The following is a 21,022-nucleotide window of genomic DNA, read 5'->3' on the forward strand; positions in this document are numbered from 1 at the left end:
AAATGTGTTTTCGCATTTTCCAGCTACATTCACAGATAACTGCATGATCTACGATTTTTGTCTGACCTATTTTTATAATGAAACTTACCTATTAGCTGGAAAAAGCAAAAAACTCATTTTTGTGAACTTTGGACTTGAATATGTTTTTGCAAATGTGGGATCGATGAGGAGTGAGGATTTTTACAATTCGTTTATAATGGTGTTCCCAATTTCGCACTAATTTTAATAGCTCTATGCGAATTATTGTAACGAGTAGCTTGCCCCTAAGGCATTCATTTCTAGTTCTGAAACCTTGAACTTAGATACTGTAATTAACCAATGAGATCTGTTTCACATTTATGATTCTAGTTAGAATTTTTTCAAAAAGACACAAAAATTTATTTAGATACTGTAACTGACCAATGAGATCTGTTTCACATTTATGAATCTAGTTAGAATTTTTTCAAAAAGTCACAAAAATTTACTATCAAAGTTCAGAAAACTTTATTAGCGTAGTAAACATTTTATTAGGTCACAACTACGCGTCTATAGTTTTACACGCGATCGTATTTTTATACTTTTTAAAATACATGCATGACCTTATTACTCTAAAGATTTAGATGCGGTCGTAAAACGAGATTTAGCATTGCTGGATGTTAATTTGAGTGTAATTTTATACCTAGATTCCCATAGAACCATAGGTATAATTATTACGTGTAGTGCAAGTCGGTATCGCACAAGGAGGGTTCCGTACAATCATCGCACAAGAAATAACACTTTTTAATTTTTTTTTAAATTTTTTTATTCACTATAGGTAAGCGCTTGACCACAATCACACCTGATGGAAAGTGATGATGTGGTCTAAGAAGACGCGTTTACCTAGAAGGTGCCTATTCACTCTTGTTTTAAAGATACCCGGATTGTAATTGGTAGGAAACACAGATCGAGGAAGAGTATTCCAAACCTTAGCCATGCGTATGAGGAATGAAGACGCAAAACGTTTCGTGCGTGTAGATGGAATGTCAACGACATAAGGATGGAAACTCACCCGACGTCTTGCGGTTCAGTTTTTTTTAATTTACATGGCGACCATTTTTAAATTCTTATTATTTTTCTTGTAAAACAATGAAATACACATTCTATGAAAAAAAACTCTTTACCTGTTATGGTCACGAGTTCACGCTGACAGACAGACGGATGGACGGACGGACGGACGAACAGATAGCGGAGGCTTAATAATAGCAGCCCATTGGCATCCTTCGGGTACGGGATCTTAAAAATGAAATTTTGAGTCTAACCTCACCTGACCTCATAATCACTGATTAAACGTGTCGAGGAAAAAGTTTAAAAAGTTCGCCTCGGAAGATGTAGCTCCCTGATACCGATAAATTTAAAAGTTTTAAAACTTTTTGTCTTCACTGAACATGACCTTATTTTTTTGTAAACGTCTTTATCTCAAAGATATCAAAACTGATACAAACTTAGTGTGTTCATTGAATAAATTAAATATGCTATGTATTTTATATTTTTACTTTCAATTTATATCTAGGTACCTACTTACTCATAATAAAACGGTACCTAGTACCTACCTAACTGGATGAATAAGCATTTTTATCGACATAGTTACCGTTTATAGTTAAGTGAAAACATTTTTAGGCGCGTCAGGCGATTTTGGGATAGGTAAAAATTTCAAACTCGGGTCACCAATATGTAAGTTTTATTAGCTTTTAAAATGCAAGGAACAAGCTATTAAAGTTAAATTTTTAATGGACGTGCCAAGTATGCTTAGTTAGTTGGAGTGTTCTTCTTAATTAACAGCTTCTAATTTTGTTACTTTTAAGTTTTCACTTCGGTCAGCAGTCCCCACTGGCTACCAATTTTAATTGTTCCAGTTATATGAATGAATGAATAAATGAAATATTCTTTTATGTACCGTCAAACTAGCCAACTTTGCCACTCAATGATTCTTTGCCGAAGAAGCAATTTAAATAAGCAAATCCGCTAACGTGGAAAAACCTGCAATAATTATTACGTACTAGCTGATGTGTGATTTTTTTTTTTTTTGTTTATCTAAAAATATAAACTACTGTAAGATAAGTTATAATTGTTTAATATGATGTTGTTCATAATGACTAGTATATAATTATATTGTAAAATAACCAAATGTGAAATGAAGAGAGAAAATAAAAGGCTTATTATTATTATTATTATTATTACTAGCTGATGCCCGCGACTTCGTTCGCGTAGATGTAGTTTTTCAAAAATCCCGTGGGAACTCTTTGATTTTCCGGGATAAAAAGTAGCCTATGTGCTAATCCAGAGTATAATCTATCTCCATTCTAAATTTCAGCCCAATCCGTCCAGTAGTTTTTGCGTGAAGGAGTAACAAACATACACACACACACACAACACACACACACACACACACACACACACACATACAAACTTTCTCCTTTATAATATTAGTGTGATAGTAGGAAAATAGACTATACCTATTTGTGACAACACTGTGTATTGCGTTATCTTTCCCAAGTTAAAAGTACACCACACAATCATTACCTACAGAAAAACACACAAATCAAAACAAAAATTATTTATTCTTCCTATAAAAATGTTCTGTGTATAAATGCAAGTATATTTTAACCACTTTCATACATAGATACCTACATCATTTTGACCACATACAGCAATTTTATCGTACCTACTACATAAATAACGCATCATACTCAATAGAGTAACGACCTGAAAAATTAATGCTGAAAAATTTACATTAAAAGAGTTTTCTGAAAGAAACATGCTACATGATAGCTAGAACCGGCGATAAAAACATTTTTATGATCCCCTCCATTATGTTCTAAGTGGACAAAACTGCCACTCTAATAGCTTCTTACATAAAATGTTTAAACATTATTTATATAATCTTTAAATTTAGGTAAAACGCTACGTCTGTCCACATATTTTCCGAGATTCAAGGAAAGGATTTTAATGGTCTTCTATGTATGTCACTCATGTTCGTAGTACGTTTATTTCGGACGATTTTAGAACATTTATTTTAAAACCGATAAAGAGTACTCGTGCTTCTAATACTCCTCATCTTTATCAACCGATTTAGACGTCCACTGCTGGATATGGGTTTCTTGTAGGGGCTTCCACACGCCACGATCCTGTGCCGCCTGAAGGCCTGAACCAAGCCACTCGCTACGACTCGTTTGATGTCGTCTTATGATAGCGTTGGGAGGGATGGTTTTTTTTGAATATTAGCCATGCTAATCATGACTAATGCTCCCCTTTCCCCTCAAATTAAGCTTAAAGCTTGTGCCAGGAGTGGGTACGACAATAGTGCAACGGGTGGGGTTTGAACCGCCGACCTTTCGGGATTCAGTCCGCTCCTCAACAGTTGCGCTATCGAGGGTTGGTTGAACTTGATTAGTCCGTAGCCCCCGAGGCCGTGGCGTGAGTCCATCAAATCATTTGAGGGTCCTGACATATTAATTCATGCCATTGAATGCAGTTTCAGTCTTCCTTTGTGGTACCTATCAGATTCAAGCATTTCGACCAATCAGCAGCCTGACCTGAAATCAGAAAATTATAACACAGAATTTACTCAATTTTACTGGACAATTATATCGCACAAGTCGTCAATCCACCTAATGTGATTCCCGGTTTAGAAGCTACCAAATTAAAAGTTTTCCAAAATAAAAATAGTTTTTCAACCCTCCTGAAAAGTAGCAAAATATTACTTGTGGGGTATTGCTTGTTACCCCATAATATTAAACTTGTTGAAAACATAAAAAGTGAACATTAAAATAGTCCATTAGGTTTTATGGACTAAGAGCCAGCGTGGGCCAGACCTGCGCTATTTTCGAAAATTTCGAAAGTTTATCTGCGTATTGTCCTGAACACTGGGAGGAACGATCAGTGACTATGAAATTTGGATCATGGTCGCTTTGGGAGATAACAGATATAACAAAGGTATAAAAAATCTTACGTCAACGAATGAACTCTAATTTTTGACGTAAGATTTTTTACTCCTTTGTTACCTGGTATCTCCCAAAGTCACCATGATCCAAACTTCGTAGTCGCTGATCGTTCCTCTTTGCGTCGGGGACAAAGCGAAACTTTCAGCTTTTATAAAATAACGAAGGTCTGGCACTCGCGGGTTCTCTCTCTCTATTACATTCTCCATTTAAATAGTTCTTGCCTCTGTACAAAATACCGCGCAACGTTGAAGCGGCGATAATATTACTTTTACGAGGATTTCCCGCAGTTCGGGGTTTTAATTTTCCGAGGAAAACTCTGCATAAACGAAAATTTAATTTTCCTTATAACCACGCCCCTCACTGCCTTTTGGCTCCCATAAGAATTTTAACTTTATAAAGATATACCGTCCATTATAGTTATCTTTTTAGGATTCCGTAGTAAAAAGATGATTTATTTCAGCAAACAGTTTAAACTGGTATTGTAGTCTAAACAGTTCTTCACCAAAGGTAGTCAAGAATACATTTGATTAGTTTTTTGCAGTAAAATTAGTTTCAACCTTTTTGATAAATCGTAAAGAAAGCCTAAAGAAAAATTAAACGATGTACTTTTTATGACCTATTTGAAACAAATACGGATAGCACGTAAGAAGTTTGTAACTCAAAACCAATAAAAGATTCTAAAACCTATTTGGAGCAAACACAGCCAAGAAAATCTAAACTTATCTCATACGATTTTACATTTTACAATAATCTGGGTCTCTCACGTACAAACATCCCCACATAGTGGGGCAGTCCTCTCGGAATCTTATAAATTCACAATTTGATACGTGACTCGACTCATAACCACATCGCGTGGTATTTAAACTTACGGTCTATTCAGACGGACCACACTACAAAATAAAAATACAGTAGCTATTATGTTTACAATAACATAAGACAGACTCTTCACTGTAATTTTTCTACCTATTGTTAACTATACGACGTAGATGCCTACGTAAGTTAGCCTAAAAATATTAACATATCAATCGTGAAGATATATTATATGCATGTTAGTCAGGTACAGGATCGGTACATTTTGCAATTATTGTTATTCAAATTCTAATTAACTTAAAAGTTACACTAGCTCCCTCATAATAAGCACTTAAAAATTAATCCGCTAACTTAATTTTTTGTCTGCTAATATACCTTTAACGAATATAAAACAACATTTTCAAACCTCTATTTCGGCCCCTTAACGGGTGAATTTTCAAAAATCCTTCCTTAGCGAATGTCCACGTCATAATCGGCATACCACAGCCCGATCTGTCCAGTAGTTTGAGCTGTTGCATTGACAAATTCAGTCAGACAGTAAATCAAGTCGTGACCGCTTTTGTTTACTATAATCCTCAATCGTCGCAACCCTTTCGCGCAAATTAAAAAAAAGTATAAAAATCCTAACTTCTGTAATACTCTACGATCACAGAACTGTGATCGAAGGTACTCGTAATACTGCATAATATTGTGGTTTGGTTGAGGTTGTGGACTGTGGCACGTCTAAATGAAGTCTGAGAGAAGATGTTATTGCTTTTACGTTGCAAACTTGTACCTAGAAGCGGAAATAATACATTTCTTACATAATATAATAATCAGAACAATTTAAGATTAGAGGAGGTGTGAAAGATTTTTCAGTTCTGGAAATGCCAGTGGCATTAGCAGCATCAAGCGTGACTTGATATACATGAGCAGAGGTCAGCAGTGCTGACCTCTGTGACGTCACCAGTATTTCTTCAGTGCAAACTATGCGGCCGAATCTTGCTGCTCACGTCACACGTATATTTAGTATTCAAAATGCCTCATGAACTCCCAGGTCGTCTTGATGGGTACTGATTAACTTTAACTAATAAGATATATATTATAAATTATACTAGATTTATTTTTCATATTAAATTTACTAGTCGACGCCGGCGACTTCGTGCGCGTGGATTTAGGTTTTCAAAACCCTATAGGAATTCTTTGATTTTCCGGGATAAAAAATAGCCTGTGTGTTAATCCAGGGTACAATCGATCTCCATTCTGAATTTCAGCCAAATCCGTTCAGTAGATTTTGCGTGAAAGAGTAACAAACATACACACATACATACACACAAACTTTCACCTTTATAATATTAGTGTGAGTGTGATAACCTATCAAAGGATATTCAAAATTAAGCTTTAGCGTGTATGTAATTACCCTCAATTAACAGGGCTCTCTCCGTCACTCGTTTCATACAATAGTAGTTCCAATTTCATTTGAATATTAAGCAACCAAAGTCCATGAAATTTTGCAGACATATTCTAGAAACTAATATGTGTATCTGTGGTGTTTTAGATTTTTATAAAAATATGTAGGTTTAAAATTACAGGGTCTCAAAGATTTGTATGAAAAATTTTTAAGACCGCGTAACTTTGAAACCGAATATTTTAACAGAAATCTAGAAAACCACAGACATAGATATTAGTTTCTAGAATATGTCTGCAAAATTCCATGGACTTTGGTTGCTTAGTATTCAAATGAAATTGGAACTACGATTGTATGAAACGAGTGACGGAGAGAGCCCTCTTAACATTAAATCACCCACAATTATCACAAACCGCTAACCGCTAACGTGTGGAATGCAGATATTAATTTCACCTAAGTGAAACTCATCGTATCATCATGATAATTATTAGTTTGTCGGTTTTGACAAACTACGGAAGCAAGTAACACCACCATATTATCGTCGTAAATGTAATTTGCTATGGATAGAAATTTTGAAGGTCCAATCCATCCAATAACATGTTTGATATTAGCTAATTGAAGCGCTAACTACTAACATATTCTTTCACAACTTGTATCACTCTTTCTTGTATTGGGTACTAATATTTTCGTTTATCAGTTCATCATATATAGATTTTTTTGTTTTGTTTTTAGGGTTCCGTACCTCAAAAGGAAAAATGGAATCCTTATAGGATCACTTTGTTGCCTGCCTGTCTGATTGTCTGTCCATCTGTCGTGTCTGTCAAGAAAACCTATATAGGGTACCTACTTCCCGTTAACTTGGAATCATGTTTGGCAGCTAGGTAGGTCTTATAGCACAAGTAAAGGGAAAAATCCGAAAATTGTGAATTTGTGGTTATATCACAAAAAAAATTAAAATGTGTTCACGAAAATATTAATTTACTAAATAATACATATTGATAGCGCAGTTCGTTATTAGCTTGCAGTTTTCTACACAAATACCTTGTATGATGCTACGGAACCCATCGTGTGCGAGTTCGACTTGCACTGGCGAATCCTATGATTGATGTTCCTTATGCAATAACACCACCTTTGTTACAGTTTTCGTCCTCTGCTGGTCGCCCTACATGATCTTCGACCTACTCCAAGTTTATGGCTACGTGCCCAACACGCAAGTCAACATAGCCATCGCCTCTCTCATACAGAGCCTTGCACCTTTGAACTCCGCTGCGAACCCTGTCATATACTTCATCTTCTCTAACAGGATATTTATCAGTCTACGGTAAGTACTCATACCAGAATTATAAGCTAAGTAGATAAAAATAAAGTGTCCAAACAATATTTTTTTCAGATAATTCTTTCTTAAATTCTGTGAAAAAACGTTTCCATTAAATCAAAGTAGGTACCTTCTGATTAGTATCATCTATAGGTACATCATGAAGGGGAGAAATTAATATTGTATAACCATATGTATGTATGTATAATTGTATAGCATATTTTGTAAAACAAGTCATCCCTAGATATATCATTTATGTTGAATCTTCTTCTCATCACTTTCCATCAGGTGTGATTGTGGTCAAGCGCTTGCCTATAGTGAATAAAAAAAAAGAATCTTGTTTATTTACCTACTAGCTGATGCCGCGACTTCGTTCGCGTGGATGTAGGTTTCTTAAAATTCCCGTGGGAACTCTTTGATTTTACGGGATAAAAAGTAGCCTATGTGCTAATCCAGGGTATAATCTATCTCCATTCTAAATTTCAGCCAAATCCGTCCAGTAGTTTTTGCGTGAAGGAGTAACAAACATTCACACACACACACACACACACACACACATACAAACTTTCTCCTTTAAAATATTAGTGTGATGTGATAGTGTGATAACATAGCCTATCTAACGGAACATTTAACGATTCCTTGTCTCAACTGAAGGCTAGCTAAAAATCTCCTAAATGTATTTTGTTTTCTCTAAAACTAATACCTACACAGGATAAGTAGAAGTTCAGGTTAGCGCGCGGTGATTGTCTTATTAGTTGTTATTTTGATTTATTTATGTGCCTTCATGACTATAAAGCTTGTGCAATAACCTCATGTACAAGTATTATGCACAATGTTATCGTAAACTAAACAAGCAGCCGAATTTAGCACGTCAGCCATTAATAACTAAACCAATTACACGTCAACGTGGGACAGCCGTATATCTTCTAGATGCCTCTTAATTACAATACTTCCCCGTTACCCTCTCAGCGAAGTTCCAGCTTGTACACTGTTAATGATTTACGATTAACCGTTAACTTGTGAAGAATTAACGAGTTTTTACTTGAATTATAGTTCTTTATCATTATAATTAGGAAGTGTTTTTAAATTTATTAGATCTGTAAGCTGAAACAGAATTTCGGTAACTCCTGGTTCGGTGACTAGGTTTTGCTGACAAATAAAAACCAGACAAGTGCGAGTTGGACTCGCACATAAAGGGTTCCGTAACATCGCCCAAGAAATAATAGTTTAACAGCAGGTCTGTGCTACATACACGTATTGTATCTACTGAGTACTTGTAAAAGTCTAATTGAATAAAAAAAATATTTATTTATTTAGGTAAGTATCTCGTGCCATTCCATGAGTTTTTAACAATCGCAATTGCCTCTAACTGGCCGTCATTCTCTGACTATTGACTGAAATGCATTGTTGCAGCAAGAATAGCATAGGTACATTCAGCCAATCAAACAATTGAAATTGTATAGCAAGGAGGACGCAGCGATTCAGCAATCGACCAGCAGTACTATAAAATATTTCATCGTGGTTAATTATAGAGCCTCATCTGGTGACAGAAAGGCTAGCTATTTTTTGCGAAAAGCATCAACCGGGCTGTCAAACGCGGAAACGCTGCTAGGATTCTTGGTACATAAATCACGCGGGCATGATTTGAGTAATTAGAAACTGCTACCTGTAAATTTAGCTATAAAATGAAACTGAAATGTCTGTAATTTGTTTGTCTAATAGGAACATTCCGCCATACAAATGGCTGTGGTGCATAAAGACGGAAGACAGCATAGCAGCCAACGAGTCGCGAGCGCATACAGAGATGCTGACGTCATCGCACCGGCGCACCAGACACGAACTCACTATAAGGGTAAACGCATCATCATTAACCCATACCTAGCAGCAGCAAAGTCTTTTCCGTTTGGCTTTGGTTAAGTCCAGGATATGAGCCTCGAGGCGTAGCCTTCTTGCCCGGGTGTGGTGCGGGGAAGAATGCTTCCCCGGTACGGAAGCCTTGTGTCGGCTAAGGTCTGCCGTCTTGGCTTAGGGTCGCGTGGTCGGGTGTTGGGTCCAGGGCCTTCACGATGTGACCACAACTTTGATAACCCTTGACAACCTATTGACAACACTTCCGCACACGGTGGTGGGCCGCCCACCACCGTGTGCGGAAGTGTTGTCAAGTCCGGTAATGGTCGCATCGTCCACATCGTTGCCATCTTCACCTTCAAGATGCAGTGGTGGATGGGTTCTATGAGTCTATGGGTGGCCATAGACTCATAGATTCATAGACTCTGTGGTGGCTCCACCCATAGACCCATGGACTCAGTGGTGGCTGTTGAGGGAACCTCAACAGCCACCACTGAGTCTCTTTTCGACTGATGGATGGTGTGCCATCGTTCTACACTTCGTAATGCCAAATATATCGATAAGACGCCTATTGCGCAAGTATAAGGTCAGCGGACCATTTGTATAAAATGAAATGAGCTTGCTGTTTCATCATCATCATCTCAACTTAAAGCCGGTTCATTACTGAGCAAGAGTTGTCTGCTTTTGGAATGATAAGGGTACTGACCAAGGGCAGATTAACAGACTTCACACACATTTGAGAACATTACGAATAAACTCTCCGTCATGCAGGTTTCCTCACAATATTTTCCTTCACCGTTAAAGCCAGTAATATTTAATTGCTTTTAAAATGCGGCCCGAGACCAGGGTAGGTCTCCTATACCGTTAGCACCCTTGGGGTACGGAACTCTAAAACTGATAATTGAATGGGAAAGTCATATTGCGAGGGCATCATAATTTTGTCAGCCCACGTACCGGAAAAACTTTCGTCGCAAAGGCTCCGAAAGTTTGGGAAAGGTCAAAGTGGGGAGAGACAGTAATTTAGTTATAACTCACAACGATTCATCAGCCCTACTTATGTGACAGTAACTCCATTTTGGTAATATTTACGATTCGCCGGAATATTCAACAAAAAGCTCAACGGGTTGCGAAGCTGAAGTGGCAATGGACAGCGGGCACGCAGTTCGAAAAACCTAGACATTGTTAGACGTTGGGGACCCAAGGTGTTAGAATTTATAGCCTCGATAGCTCAACGGTTGAGGTTGAGGAGCGGCCTGAATTTCGAGAGGTTGGCGGTTTAAACCACACCCGTTGCACTATTGTCGTACCCACTCCTAGCACAAGCTTTACGCTTAATTGGAGGGGAAAGGGGATTATTAGTCATGATTAGCATCGTGGCTAATATTCTTTAAAAAAAAAAAGAATTGTTACTTCACACCGGAAAGCGCAGCGTTGGACGACGTCCACTAGGTGGACAGACAAATAAACGAGTCGCAGGGAGCCGCTGGATTCAGGCGGCCCAAGACCATGGCGTGTGGAAGCTCCTACAAGAGATTTATGTCCAGCGATCAATATTTATTACATAGATAATGAATGAATGAATGAATGAATATACTTTTATTGTACACCACAAAATTAGTACAGAAAAACACATAAAAAGCTCAACAAAATATAGGTACAATTTGGCGGCCTTATCGCTACCTAGCGATCTCTTCCAGGCAACCAAAATGATGATGATGAAGATGATAATATTACCTCATCTCCGACACTCCATACAAGCTAATTGATTTCATCATGATCAGCCCATCGCTGGGTCACTACTGAGCACGGTTCTCTTTCTCGAACGGGAAAAGGGTTTGGCCGTAGTTCACTACGCTCTCCAAGTGCAGAGTTCAGACACTTTTGAGAACATTATGGAGAACTCTCATGCATGCAGGTTTCCCCACGATGTTATTCCTTCATCTTTAAAGTATGCATAGTTTGCGACAGGTCGAAATAGCAATCGGGGTATGAAGCGGGGGACGGACGCCCTGCACACCCGCACGGCGCCCGCGCCTGCACCGGGTTAGCGCGGGGGCTATGAGGGTGTGCGGGCCGTCCCAACCCCAATTGCCATCTCGACATGTCGTGTACTATGGAGGTGCGAGCCGGGGATCAAACCCTGGACCCCCCGATTAGGAGGCGGATGAGAAATCACCTATCTATCTAGACTATCGCCGCTGTCGCCGGTTACAAGACTTCAATCTAAAAAACAATCTTTTATTTTTATTACAACAGCTAATGAAGGTAGACATGCACATTTCTTATTCAAAAAAATTCCTCCCATTCTTCCCCGCGAGGCCATAAAACGTTGGTAGAATGCCAGGATAAGGCCCAAAATTACAAACGCTAATGAATATTTACTATGGGCCTATTTTTATATTCATGGCCGTTTTCGTTTCATTATATCGACATTACTCAATATTACTAGTACTAGATTTTCGTTTTAGTCTGAATATCTTTTAGGTATATTTTATTCATTTATACAAAAGTAGCTGATGCCCGCGACTTCGTCCGCGTGGATTTGGTCCGCGTAAATCCCGTGAGAACTGTTTGATTTTCCGGGATAAAAAATAGCCTATGTTACTCTCCAGGTCTTTAACTACGCCCATGTAAAAAACCAAGTCTATCCGTTGCTCCGTTGTGACGTGATTGAAGAACAAACCAAACAAACACTTTCGCATTTATAGTATGGCTAGTAATAATATGGGTAGTGATAGTATGGCATGTATTCGAACTGTACACAATGTAAGCCTCAAAATAAATGTCTATATTTATACCTGTAAAAGGTTTCTGCTACCCTAACTGATTGACTGATCCTTCAACGCAAATCCCAAATGGTTGAATTTATTGAGGTGTCTATATTTGGAGCACACACGTAGGCTCCATAAACAACTATTGTGTTAAAGTATTTAGGTAGGTATAAAGTATAAACATGTTATACAGCCCATAAAATTGTGGAAAAAATATTTTTGCTAACTTAAGCAAACTAACGTCCGTTGTTAATATTTAAATATATTTAATTTATCTATAATCTGGAGATAACTTACTTAGCAACTTTACAAACTGACAAATAACAGCGTTGTTAAGTAACTTATCTGCCGATTACAGATAGATTGAATATTGAAAACGGGCGTACAACTATGATGGCTTTGGGAACTCGCGGAGTGGAGTTTAATAAGAAAAATATAGAAATTGTAGTTCTTACGAGTCCTTCTTTAATGCACATTAAAAAACGATTAGGTGAATAAAATTATGTATAGGTTATATTAAATTCTAAGGAGACATAATCGCGAGTAATGTTATACTTATCCATACTATTACTCGAATCGAATACGAAAATGTGTCTGTCTGTCTAAATATGTCGGTCTATCTATCTATTACCTTTTTACGACCCATTCGCTACACCGATTTTGACACGTCGTTTGGTACAGAGATAGGTTGCATTTCGGATATGAACATCAAAGAATTCCTAGAGATTTTTCAAAAACCCTAAATTTTTTGCGGGCACAGCCACGGGTATAGATTTAGTATAATTTAAAAGTCGAAACTGACTGACTGACATATTAATATCAAATAGCATTATACAGCTCGATCCACTGGGTGTAGATACTTGAGATTTTGCTGACGGTTCTTCAATATCGTATAGGCAGCAGCCTAGAAAGGATTTTCCAAAAAACCCACCCTAAAGAAGTCGCAGCGAGTGAGTTAGTAGAAATGAGTTTTGAATGAGTCTCAAGTGTCGTCGTTCTAGGGTCCTTTATAATTGTCCTTGACAAAAGAGGGCCCTAAGCGTCAAGCCAGATGTGCCTACTTGAACTGACACTGGTATAATATATACCTAAATCTTACCCGGACGCTAATTTAGTGCACAATAGCTCTAAACTCGAGGAAACTTCACGGAACAATAGAATGGACTGGAAATAGACCAGAGATTACTACTTACTTACTTTACAATACAGCATAACAATTATTTAATAGAGATTCGCCCCTAAACTTCAAGTTTATTACAAGGTTTATTAATACTGGATACTCTATTTATACTGTACCAAACTTCGACCTATTTATTTGATATATCTGCATACAATTTTGGTAGATTTATACGCGTAACTTGAAAACTAACTTTTAACTCCAGTTGTGACGTACTGTAATTAAACTGAAGTACCACCTATTATTAGCGTTACTCTCGTCATTATCATTAATATCGTCGTCGTCAACCAATAGACATAAATAAGTCTCGTCTTCAGAATACCTGCGACTCGTTTGAAGTCGTCTGGTCACCTAGCGTTATTATCCTCATGGAGAAGTTTTCCTTCCGCATTCTTAACCTAGAGAAGGGCTCTTTCAAATTTTTTAGGGTTCCGTATCTCAAAAGAAAAAACGGAACCCTTATAGGATCACTTTGTTGTCTGTCTGTCTGTTTGTCTGTCTGTCTGTCTATCTGTCTGTCTGTCTGTCTATCCGTCCGTCCGTCGTGTCTGTCAAGAACACCTATAGGGTAGGTTCTTCCCGTTGACCTAGAATCATGTTTGGCAGGTAGGTAGCTCTTATAGCACAAGTAAAGGAATGAATCTGAAAAACTGCGAATTTGTGGCTACATCATTTAAAAAATTTAAAATGTGTTTCAATTTTCAAAGTAAGATAACTATACCAAGTGGGGTATCATAATATTATGAAAGGGCTTTACATATACATTCTAAAATAGTTTTTGTTTATTTTTATGCATAATAATTTTTACTTTATCGTCCAAAATGTCGGAAAAAATACCCGAGTGCGGAATCCTCGGTGCAGGAGTCTGACTCGCACTTGGCCAGTCTTTTATTTTTTTCCTTGGTTAGAAATTTGACCCTTATGAACCCCCCCGAAATTAAATCTGGTCTTGTCTGCAAACGCTGCACTCCCCGTTGCGAGGTTGCCATTCTAGCATAATATGGAACCCCAATGCCTATAGATTCTTCGAACTGTTGCCTTATTTTGTGTATTTTGTTAACAGATGAAAGACAGCAGCGTCAAGACCCAAAGGCAGCGTTTACACCAGTACAACGGAAGTTCGCGTAAAGTTCGCATGAACCTGCCCAAGAACCAGATGCAAACAAACAACAACTGCCATCCGGACGCGCACCGAAGACCTGCCGATACCTTTTTGTGAACAGCACTTATCAAGAAAACAATTTATTAAATATCCAAATATACGACTTTTTTAATGTAAATTAAGTGATGGTTGCCAAGAAATGAATGATCTTTTTAGAAAGACGAATAATTTCTATCCGGTCTCTACTACTAATATAAATGCAACAGTGTGTCTATCTATCTGTTTCCTTTTCACGGCCAAGCATAACAAGAGTTCGCTTGCGAACCAAGATTGCAATGGTTACTTTTTTATCAAATCAACTAAATCCGCGTGCAGTCGTACCATCATCTAGTAGAGTCTCAAAATTTCTTTGTTTCCGTGTTTAGTACTATGTGGCTAAGTAAGGTATTGAATGGACTCACTGCTTAGTTTTTGCTGGAGAGCGCCACACACTACTCCATTATAAAACTTTTCGGCTCCAACGGGCATTGCTCCTACGAAAAACATACCCTGCCCATTGGCACTCCAACTTGCTGAAAGCTTGGGCTATAATCAATCTCTCCAGCTTGTTGGACCGATGATATAAAGAGATAGGTGGGTTGTGGCTGGATGAAGAGGGTTGACTTTTATTCATTTTTAGACTAGCGCTTGGCTACAATCAGACCCGTTGGCAAGTGATGATGCGGCCTAAGATGCGCTTGCCTAGAAAATGCCTATTGACTCTTGACGTGAAGATACCAATATTGAAAGTGCAGCGAAAACTAATACTAGAAGAGTGTTCCATAAGAATAACCATAAGAATCCCAGTTCGAAAAAGAAATGAGAAAGCAGATTGTTTCGTACGTGTCCGTGGGATTTCGATTACGTACGATTGTAATAGCTCGCGTTGGGAAAGAACATATGTTTAGCAAGCAATCCGCAGGTTAAAATGATGATGGTGGTGATCGATGAAGTAGTTAGTAGGCACTTATGTAATATGTCTAGAATGGCCCATTCAAATTTCATAATTGCTTCATTGTACTTAAACTCGGAGTGAGCAAAATCCTTCCTTCAGAATCGTAAATCAGTTGCCTCAGGATATCTAAAAAACGTTTCAATGAGTTTATGATGTCGTAAATTGAAGCTTGTGACTTGACTGTAGAATAAAATCATCCGACCTAATTTAGGAAACCTAAGATAAAAAATAATACCTACTTATTTCTTTATTTTTCCAATCTATAAATTCATTGGTGTCATGCATTTGATTGCACCTAAGTGCACGGGCTCAAAGATTTGTATGTAAATAATTTAAATTTAAATTCAAAATTTATTGCGCATATGGTTAGTTAAACAATGCAGATCGGCTGCCCCATTTCAAAACCTAGTAAGTGTGATTGACAAAATTTTACAGGAGACCAAAAAAACATGTTTTATGGTCGCCCTGCTGAACTTCTCAGTATCAATGTCAATGAATAATTGATGTTTCGTAAATAAACTACTTTGAAAGCTTTTATTTGATGTATTTATTATTTATTACAAAAACAAAAAGATACAGCCAAAAAGTATTTGAGCCCGAGTAACTTTGAAACTATTTTATTTTAACAGAAATCCAGTAAAGTGTATAATTTGAAACAAATGATACATTAAATAAATGGTATGTGCCGAAATACTTCAGTTATTCTGAACTAACAACACTCACTTTAATTGAAAAACAAGTACCTGTAAAAATGTATATCTGAAATAATGTTACTTATCTACTGTTCATCCTTTTTAATAAGCTCTGCCCACTTCTGTGTAATCTTTATTAAGATTTAATAATTGTTATCGATGTATGTGTTCATAGTTAAGAACTTAATAACAAACGGAGCAAACATGATTAATATTATTTCATACAACCTTAAAAATCTAACGACGAACGCTTGAAAAGTAATTTATCATTTTTAAAATATTATGTACAATCACATACTTTTTTACTTTAAGTAATTTAACGATTTTATTGAAGTTGTTTTGTTATTAATAAGTATATGAATAAATGTGTAGAATGTGGACACACTATTACGCTAGGAATAACGAAACGTCATGTCAACAATATTTTGATATCTTTATGGATATTGAGGATACTCGATTTAAGTTTTATAAACTGCATACCTGTTAAGTATCGAATTCTGAATAAGCTCATTTTTTTGCTAAGTAATGAATTTGTGGTGTATTGTTTCAGTATTATCAGTATTCGGCCGACTATCTTTTACTTTACGCGTTTTTAGAGGGTTTTTTTTAGTTTCTATCGTAGTTATGGGTAATTTTTCACAAATAGTGTGACCAACTGTAATATAACGAGATTAATTTCAATAATTTTAACATACGAATGTTAGATTAAAATACTTATTTTTTGACCTTTACTATATAAATAACTAATAATATAAGTTTAGAGTGTAATTCTACATAATTTAGGAGTTTTGATATACCTAAATAAGTAACGAAAAAAATACAGGGAATATGTATTTATTTAAAAATATATATCTAGTTAAAAGTATTTGGCATTCGTAAAATCCACAATTAGGTACAAGTTCAGTGGAATATTGTACACTCCTAATATTGAAATTGTATGATTAAAATTATATTATTTTTTAAATGATTATTACTATAATATGTTTGTACTGTGAACATTTTAAATCTGTGATTTTTTTTATTATCAGGTAGTTCTAGTGTTATACGAAATTTTTCCATTGTTAGGTAAATATTCTTATTCGTCGTTGTTAGAAAATAATAATTGTCAAGTGCGTGTCAGAACACGCATAAAATAGGGTTCCGTAGATATACCTATCCAACAAGGGATTAAACTAAAAAACCTAGAAAATTTGATTTTCTCAAAAAGCATGTGTCTATGGAGCGGAAACATGTTACGATAGTCTCGATGGTTTATTTTCACTTTATATAATGACTGTTTAAAACACACAGACATACAAACTGGACAGTACTATGAAGATTCCTTGTTTTACTACGGAACCTTAAAAATGTAGATAAGGGTATAAAATAAAATTAATGGTGCCAAAAAAGTTTTGGAGTCAAACTCTTGTCATTTGGTTTAATTTATTATATTTATCGTCAAAAGGCTGTTTTATGCCGGAGCAACAAGATATGCAACAATACGGCATGCTACAAATGGAAACATTTATTTAATAGCATGCGGTAATCTATTGAATACCCAGACAAGGTTGTGCTGCAGAACTGGGATGTTACGATACGGCAGTCTGCTGATGAGTCTTGCTATATTTTAAATTATCATTGTACCATGCAGCCCCATGGCATGCCTCAATGTTGAACTGTTTTGTTCTGGCGTAAAACGACCTTAACACATGCGAATTTAGATAATTAAGGAACTTAGTTATCTAAGTTTATCGACTAAGTTAATCTAAGTTAACCGACTAAGTTAATCTCTAATCTATTAGTCCACTTTATGTCGTCCCATCCGATTTTCAAAGACCTTTGACTGTACTATTATTTATTTATTTATGTATTCGGATGTATCTACTTTTATAATAGCTGTTAATTAGGGTATTTTTAATAAGCTCAGTAAATAAATGTAATAAAGCATAATGATGGTTTTATTCATTTTATTTCTTCAATTTAGGTTCACTTTGCTCTAATTTCTACTATTATAGCACGGTCTTATAACATTAAAATAGCAAAATCAACTAAAGTTACTATCTTAATCATATTTTCTTAGATGTAGCTATGGTCAACGTACAACGGCATTCACAATGCCATTTGGCGTTAGATGAATTTAACCCCAATTCAATTGACATTAGACGTTCAAGACTCAGTTTACCGCGTTGATTATCCCGATAGTAATTATGGTGGTGTTGGGCATTGACGTTAACATTAATGTGGCCGCAACATGAGAGGAGATATACAGAATACTGAGTCGGTGATTCGTTGACATGTATGATGATTATTACATTAAGCTCATTAGATAGAGCTCGTAAGATCCTGCTTGCTTTTATTTCCAACATTGCGGCAAAACACGACCTTCAGTAAAATCGACGATAACAGCAGTCAGAAGTAATTATCAACAAGTATCGCTGTACATTTATAGAGACAAAATGAAATTCCAGCGGGGATTAAAAGCTCGCTTTGATTCTAGACCATAGTGACATTGATATTGATTGAAACTGAAAATTGCTGCCACTATTTCCTTGAGTTTTATTTAAATCCACATAAAAGTCGAGTGCATTTTGCGGGATTCTATATTTATTCATTTATTTAATTAATTATTTAATTAGAACGGACCTTTTAAGTCCAATTACACTAATTAAATTAAATTACACAATCAACAAAATATATGGAATATTATTGTAAATTGATCAAATGAAAAGAGCAACCGCCGAGTTTCTTGCTAGTTCTTCTCAATAGGAACGGCATTCCGAACCAGTAGTAAATTATTTGACGATTCAAAAGCACTTGTAAAAGTTTATTTGAATAAAAATCCATTCTATTCTATTCAATTAATTTTATCAAACAGTTTCAACGCAGCGCTGTTTTTGAATGCTGAATCGCTTGAAGGTAGGGTAGACCTGTACCAATACCAATTTCCTTTGACTGCAGCCTCACTGGTGGTAAGTGATGATACCAGTCTAACATGAAAGTGGGCTTACTTGAAAGTGGTAAGTATGGTAATTTTATTCGATTATTATTAATTCTACACGGTTTTCAATATTTTTTCCTACCATACTTAAAAATTAAAATACATTCAGGAAGGTTTTGGTTGTATAATACACCACCTAGGTATTATTATTCCAAAAATCAAAGAGTTTCTACGGGGTTTTATGGAAAACTTGAATCCACGCAGATGAGGTCGCGGGTATCACCCAGTTCCTTAGCCCTAATTCGCATGAGCATTAAAAAAGCGTTGCGTTAAAACCCGGCGTTGCGCTGAAAATACAAAGCGCGCGTTAAAAAAGCGTTGACGTGTGAACATATATTTGGGAATGCATTTGTTCTATTTCAGCTTCTTTAACAGACTTCAAAAAAGCTCTCGTGTGAATAGGCCTAAGCCCTAATTCGCACGAGCGTTAAAAAAGCGTGCTGATAATACAAAGTGCGCGTCAAAAAAGCGTTGACGTGTAAACAGATACTTGGGAATGCATTTGTTCTGTTTGAACGCTTTTAACGGACGTTAAAAAAGCTTTCGTGTGAATAAGGCCTTATAATCCAATATTACAAGACAGAGACAAGTGAACAAGTGTCACTATATATTTCAGTACAGAGCCACAATAATTGAACGCCAGAGGCGAGGACAGCTCACTTCAATAAATCGATTGTAGACAGATTAGTACAGATTGAAATTGGAAATTGGGAGCAATTTCCTTACATACAATTTCAATTATATTTTATATCTAAGTATATTTTACACACTAATATTATGAAGGTGAAACTTTGTTTGTGTGTGTGTGTGTTTATAGGTATGTCTATGTGTGTATGTTTGTAACTGTGTGTTTGTTGTTCACACAAAAACTATTGGACGGTTTTGGTTGAAATTTGGAATAGAGATAGCCCTGATTTAATACATATGTATATATACATTTTATCCCTGAAAGTCAAAGAGTTCCCGAGGGATTAAAAACCTATATCTACGTGGACAAAGACGTGGGTATCATCTAGTAATTAATAAGCACAAGTTAAGTAGCAAAGAGAATTTTCATGAAAAATATGAGTGGCTAAATGCCAAATTCCCCTGCTGGTGTACACCCCACGTGGCCTCCTTAGAAGTAGCGGCGGCGCCTTTGATAAATTTACGGCACGTGCTGAGCGGCGCGAAACAAAGGCGACCGTAAGTAAGCGAACAGACTAAGAAAATAACACATTTTCTTAGTCTGTTCAGTAAAACAAAAATAAGAAATTTTAACACATAAAATACTAAAATCATTTCTTATGTTCGAACACTTTCGAATATCCTAGATCTCCATTGTGTTTTTGTACACAATAAAAGTAGCTATTTATCTTGCCCAATAAATAATTCAACTTGAACATTGAAAATACGAAAGCAAAACAAGGGATAAAAAAAGAGATTTCTAGAAATCCTTATCAATTTAAAGGAACAAGCGAACATTGTCTCGCTACATTTATTTAGAACAGGATTGAATGCCCGGGACTCGTGTAAGTAGTTTTTTTTCGATTGCTGTCCGATTGGCTTAAATTGAAAACCCGAGATTGGACTTGTAGATTTAAAGATAAATTACTTGTTTTCGATAAATCTTCGTGATTTTTTTAAACGATGTACTTTTAAACGTAACCATAGTATAACTTTAACACCGCATGTCATGCAACTGGCTGGACCTTAGCCACAGCCTTAGCCCCATATTTTGAAAACTTCTTTAGGCTTTATGGTTACAACTTTTGCTTAAGTTCTCGTCACCGGCATATATTAAGCTACAATTTTTATTGCAAGTAAGCTTTCGCTAGTCGGAGTACCTCGTAACAGCTCCTAATTTTTTAAACTTAGGTAATTAACGAGCTCGCCCCATAGGTACAAAACAGTAATTTATCAAGATTCTTTTTGCATTTCCCCATTGATTAACGAATTACGACCCAAAACCCCTTTTCCAGGCTCCAGCTGACGTTTATTGCGTAGAAAA

General features: G+C 36.4%; 1 protein-coding gene across 1 annotated transcript in view; it reads left to right on the forward strand.

The window, feature by feature from the left end:
* LOC123866652 (cardioacceleratory peptide receptor-like) overlaps window positions 1-17,984 on the forward strand; it is a 59,380-nt gene extending 41,396 nt beyond the window's left edge. Inside the window, exons 9-11 of the mRNA XM_045908332.1 lie at window positions 7,297-7,477; window positions 9,194-9,323; window positions 14,331-17,984. Of these exons, the coding sequence (XP_045764288.1) occupies window positions 7,297-7,477; window positions 9,194-9,323; window positions 14,331-14,486 (467 nt within the window). The 3' untranslated portion in view covers window positions 14,487-17,984. The remainder of the gene's footprint in view (window positions 1-7,296; window positions 7,478-9,193; window positions 9,324-14,330) is intronic.
* The last annotated feature ends 3,038 nt before the right edge of the window (window positions 17,985-21,022 follow it).

The sequence above is a fragment of the Maniola jurtina genome, chromosome 7 (genome assembly GCF_905333055.1).
Source record: "Maniola jurtina chromosome 7, ilManJurt1.1, whole genome shotgun sequence".
NCBI classification, from domain to species: domain Eukaryota; kingdom Metazoa; phylum Arthropoda; class Insecta; order Lepidoptera; family Nymphalidae; genus Maniola; species Maniola jurtina.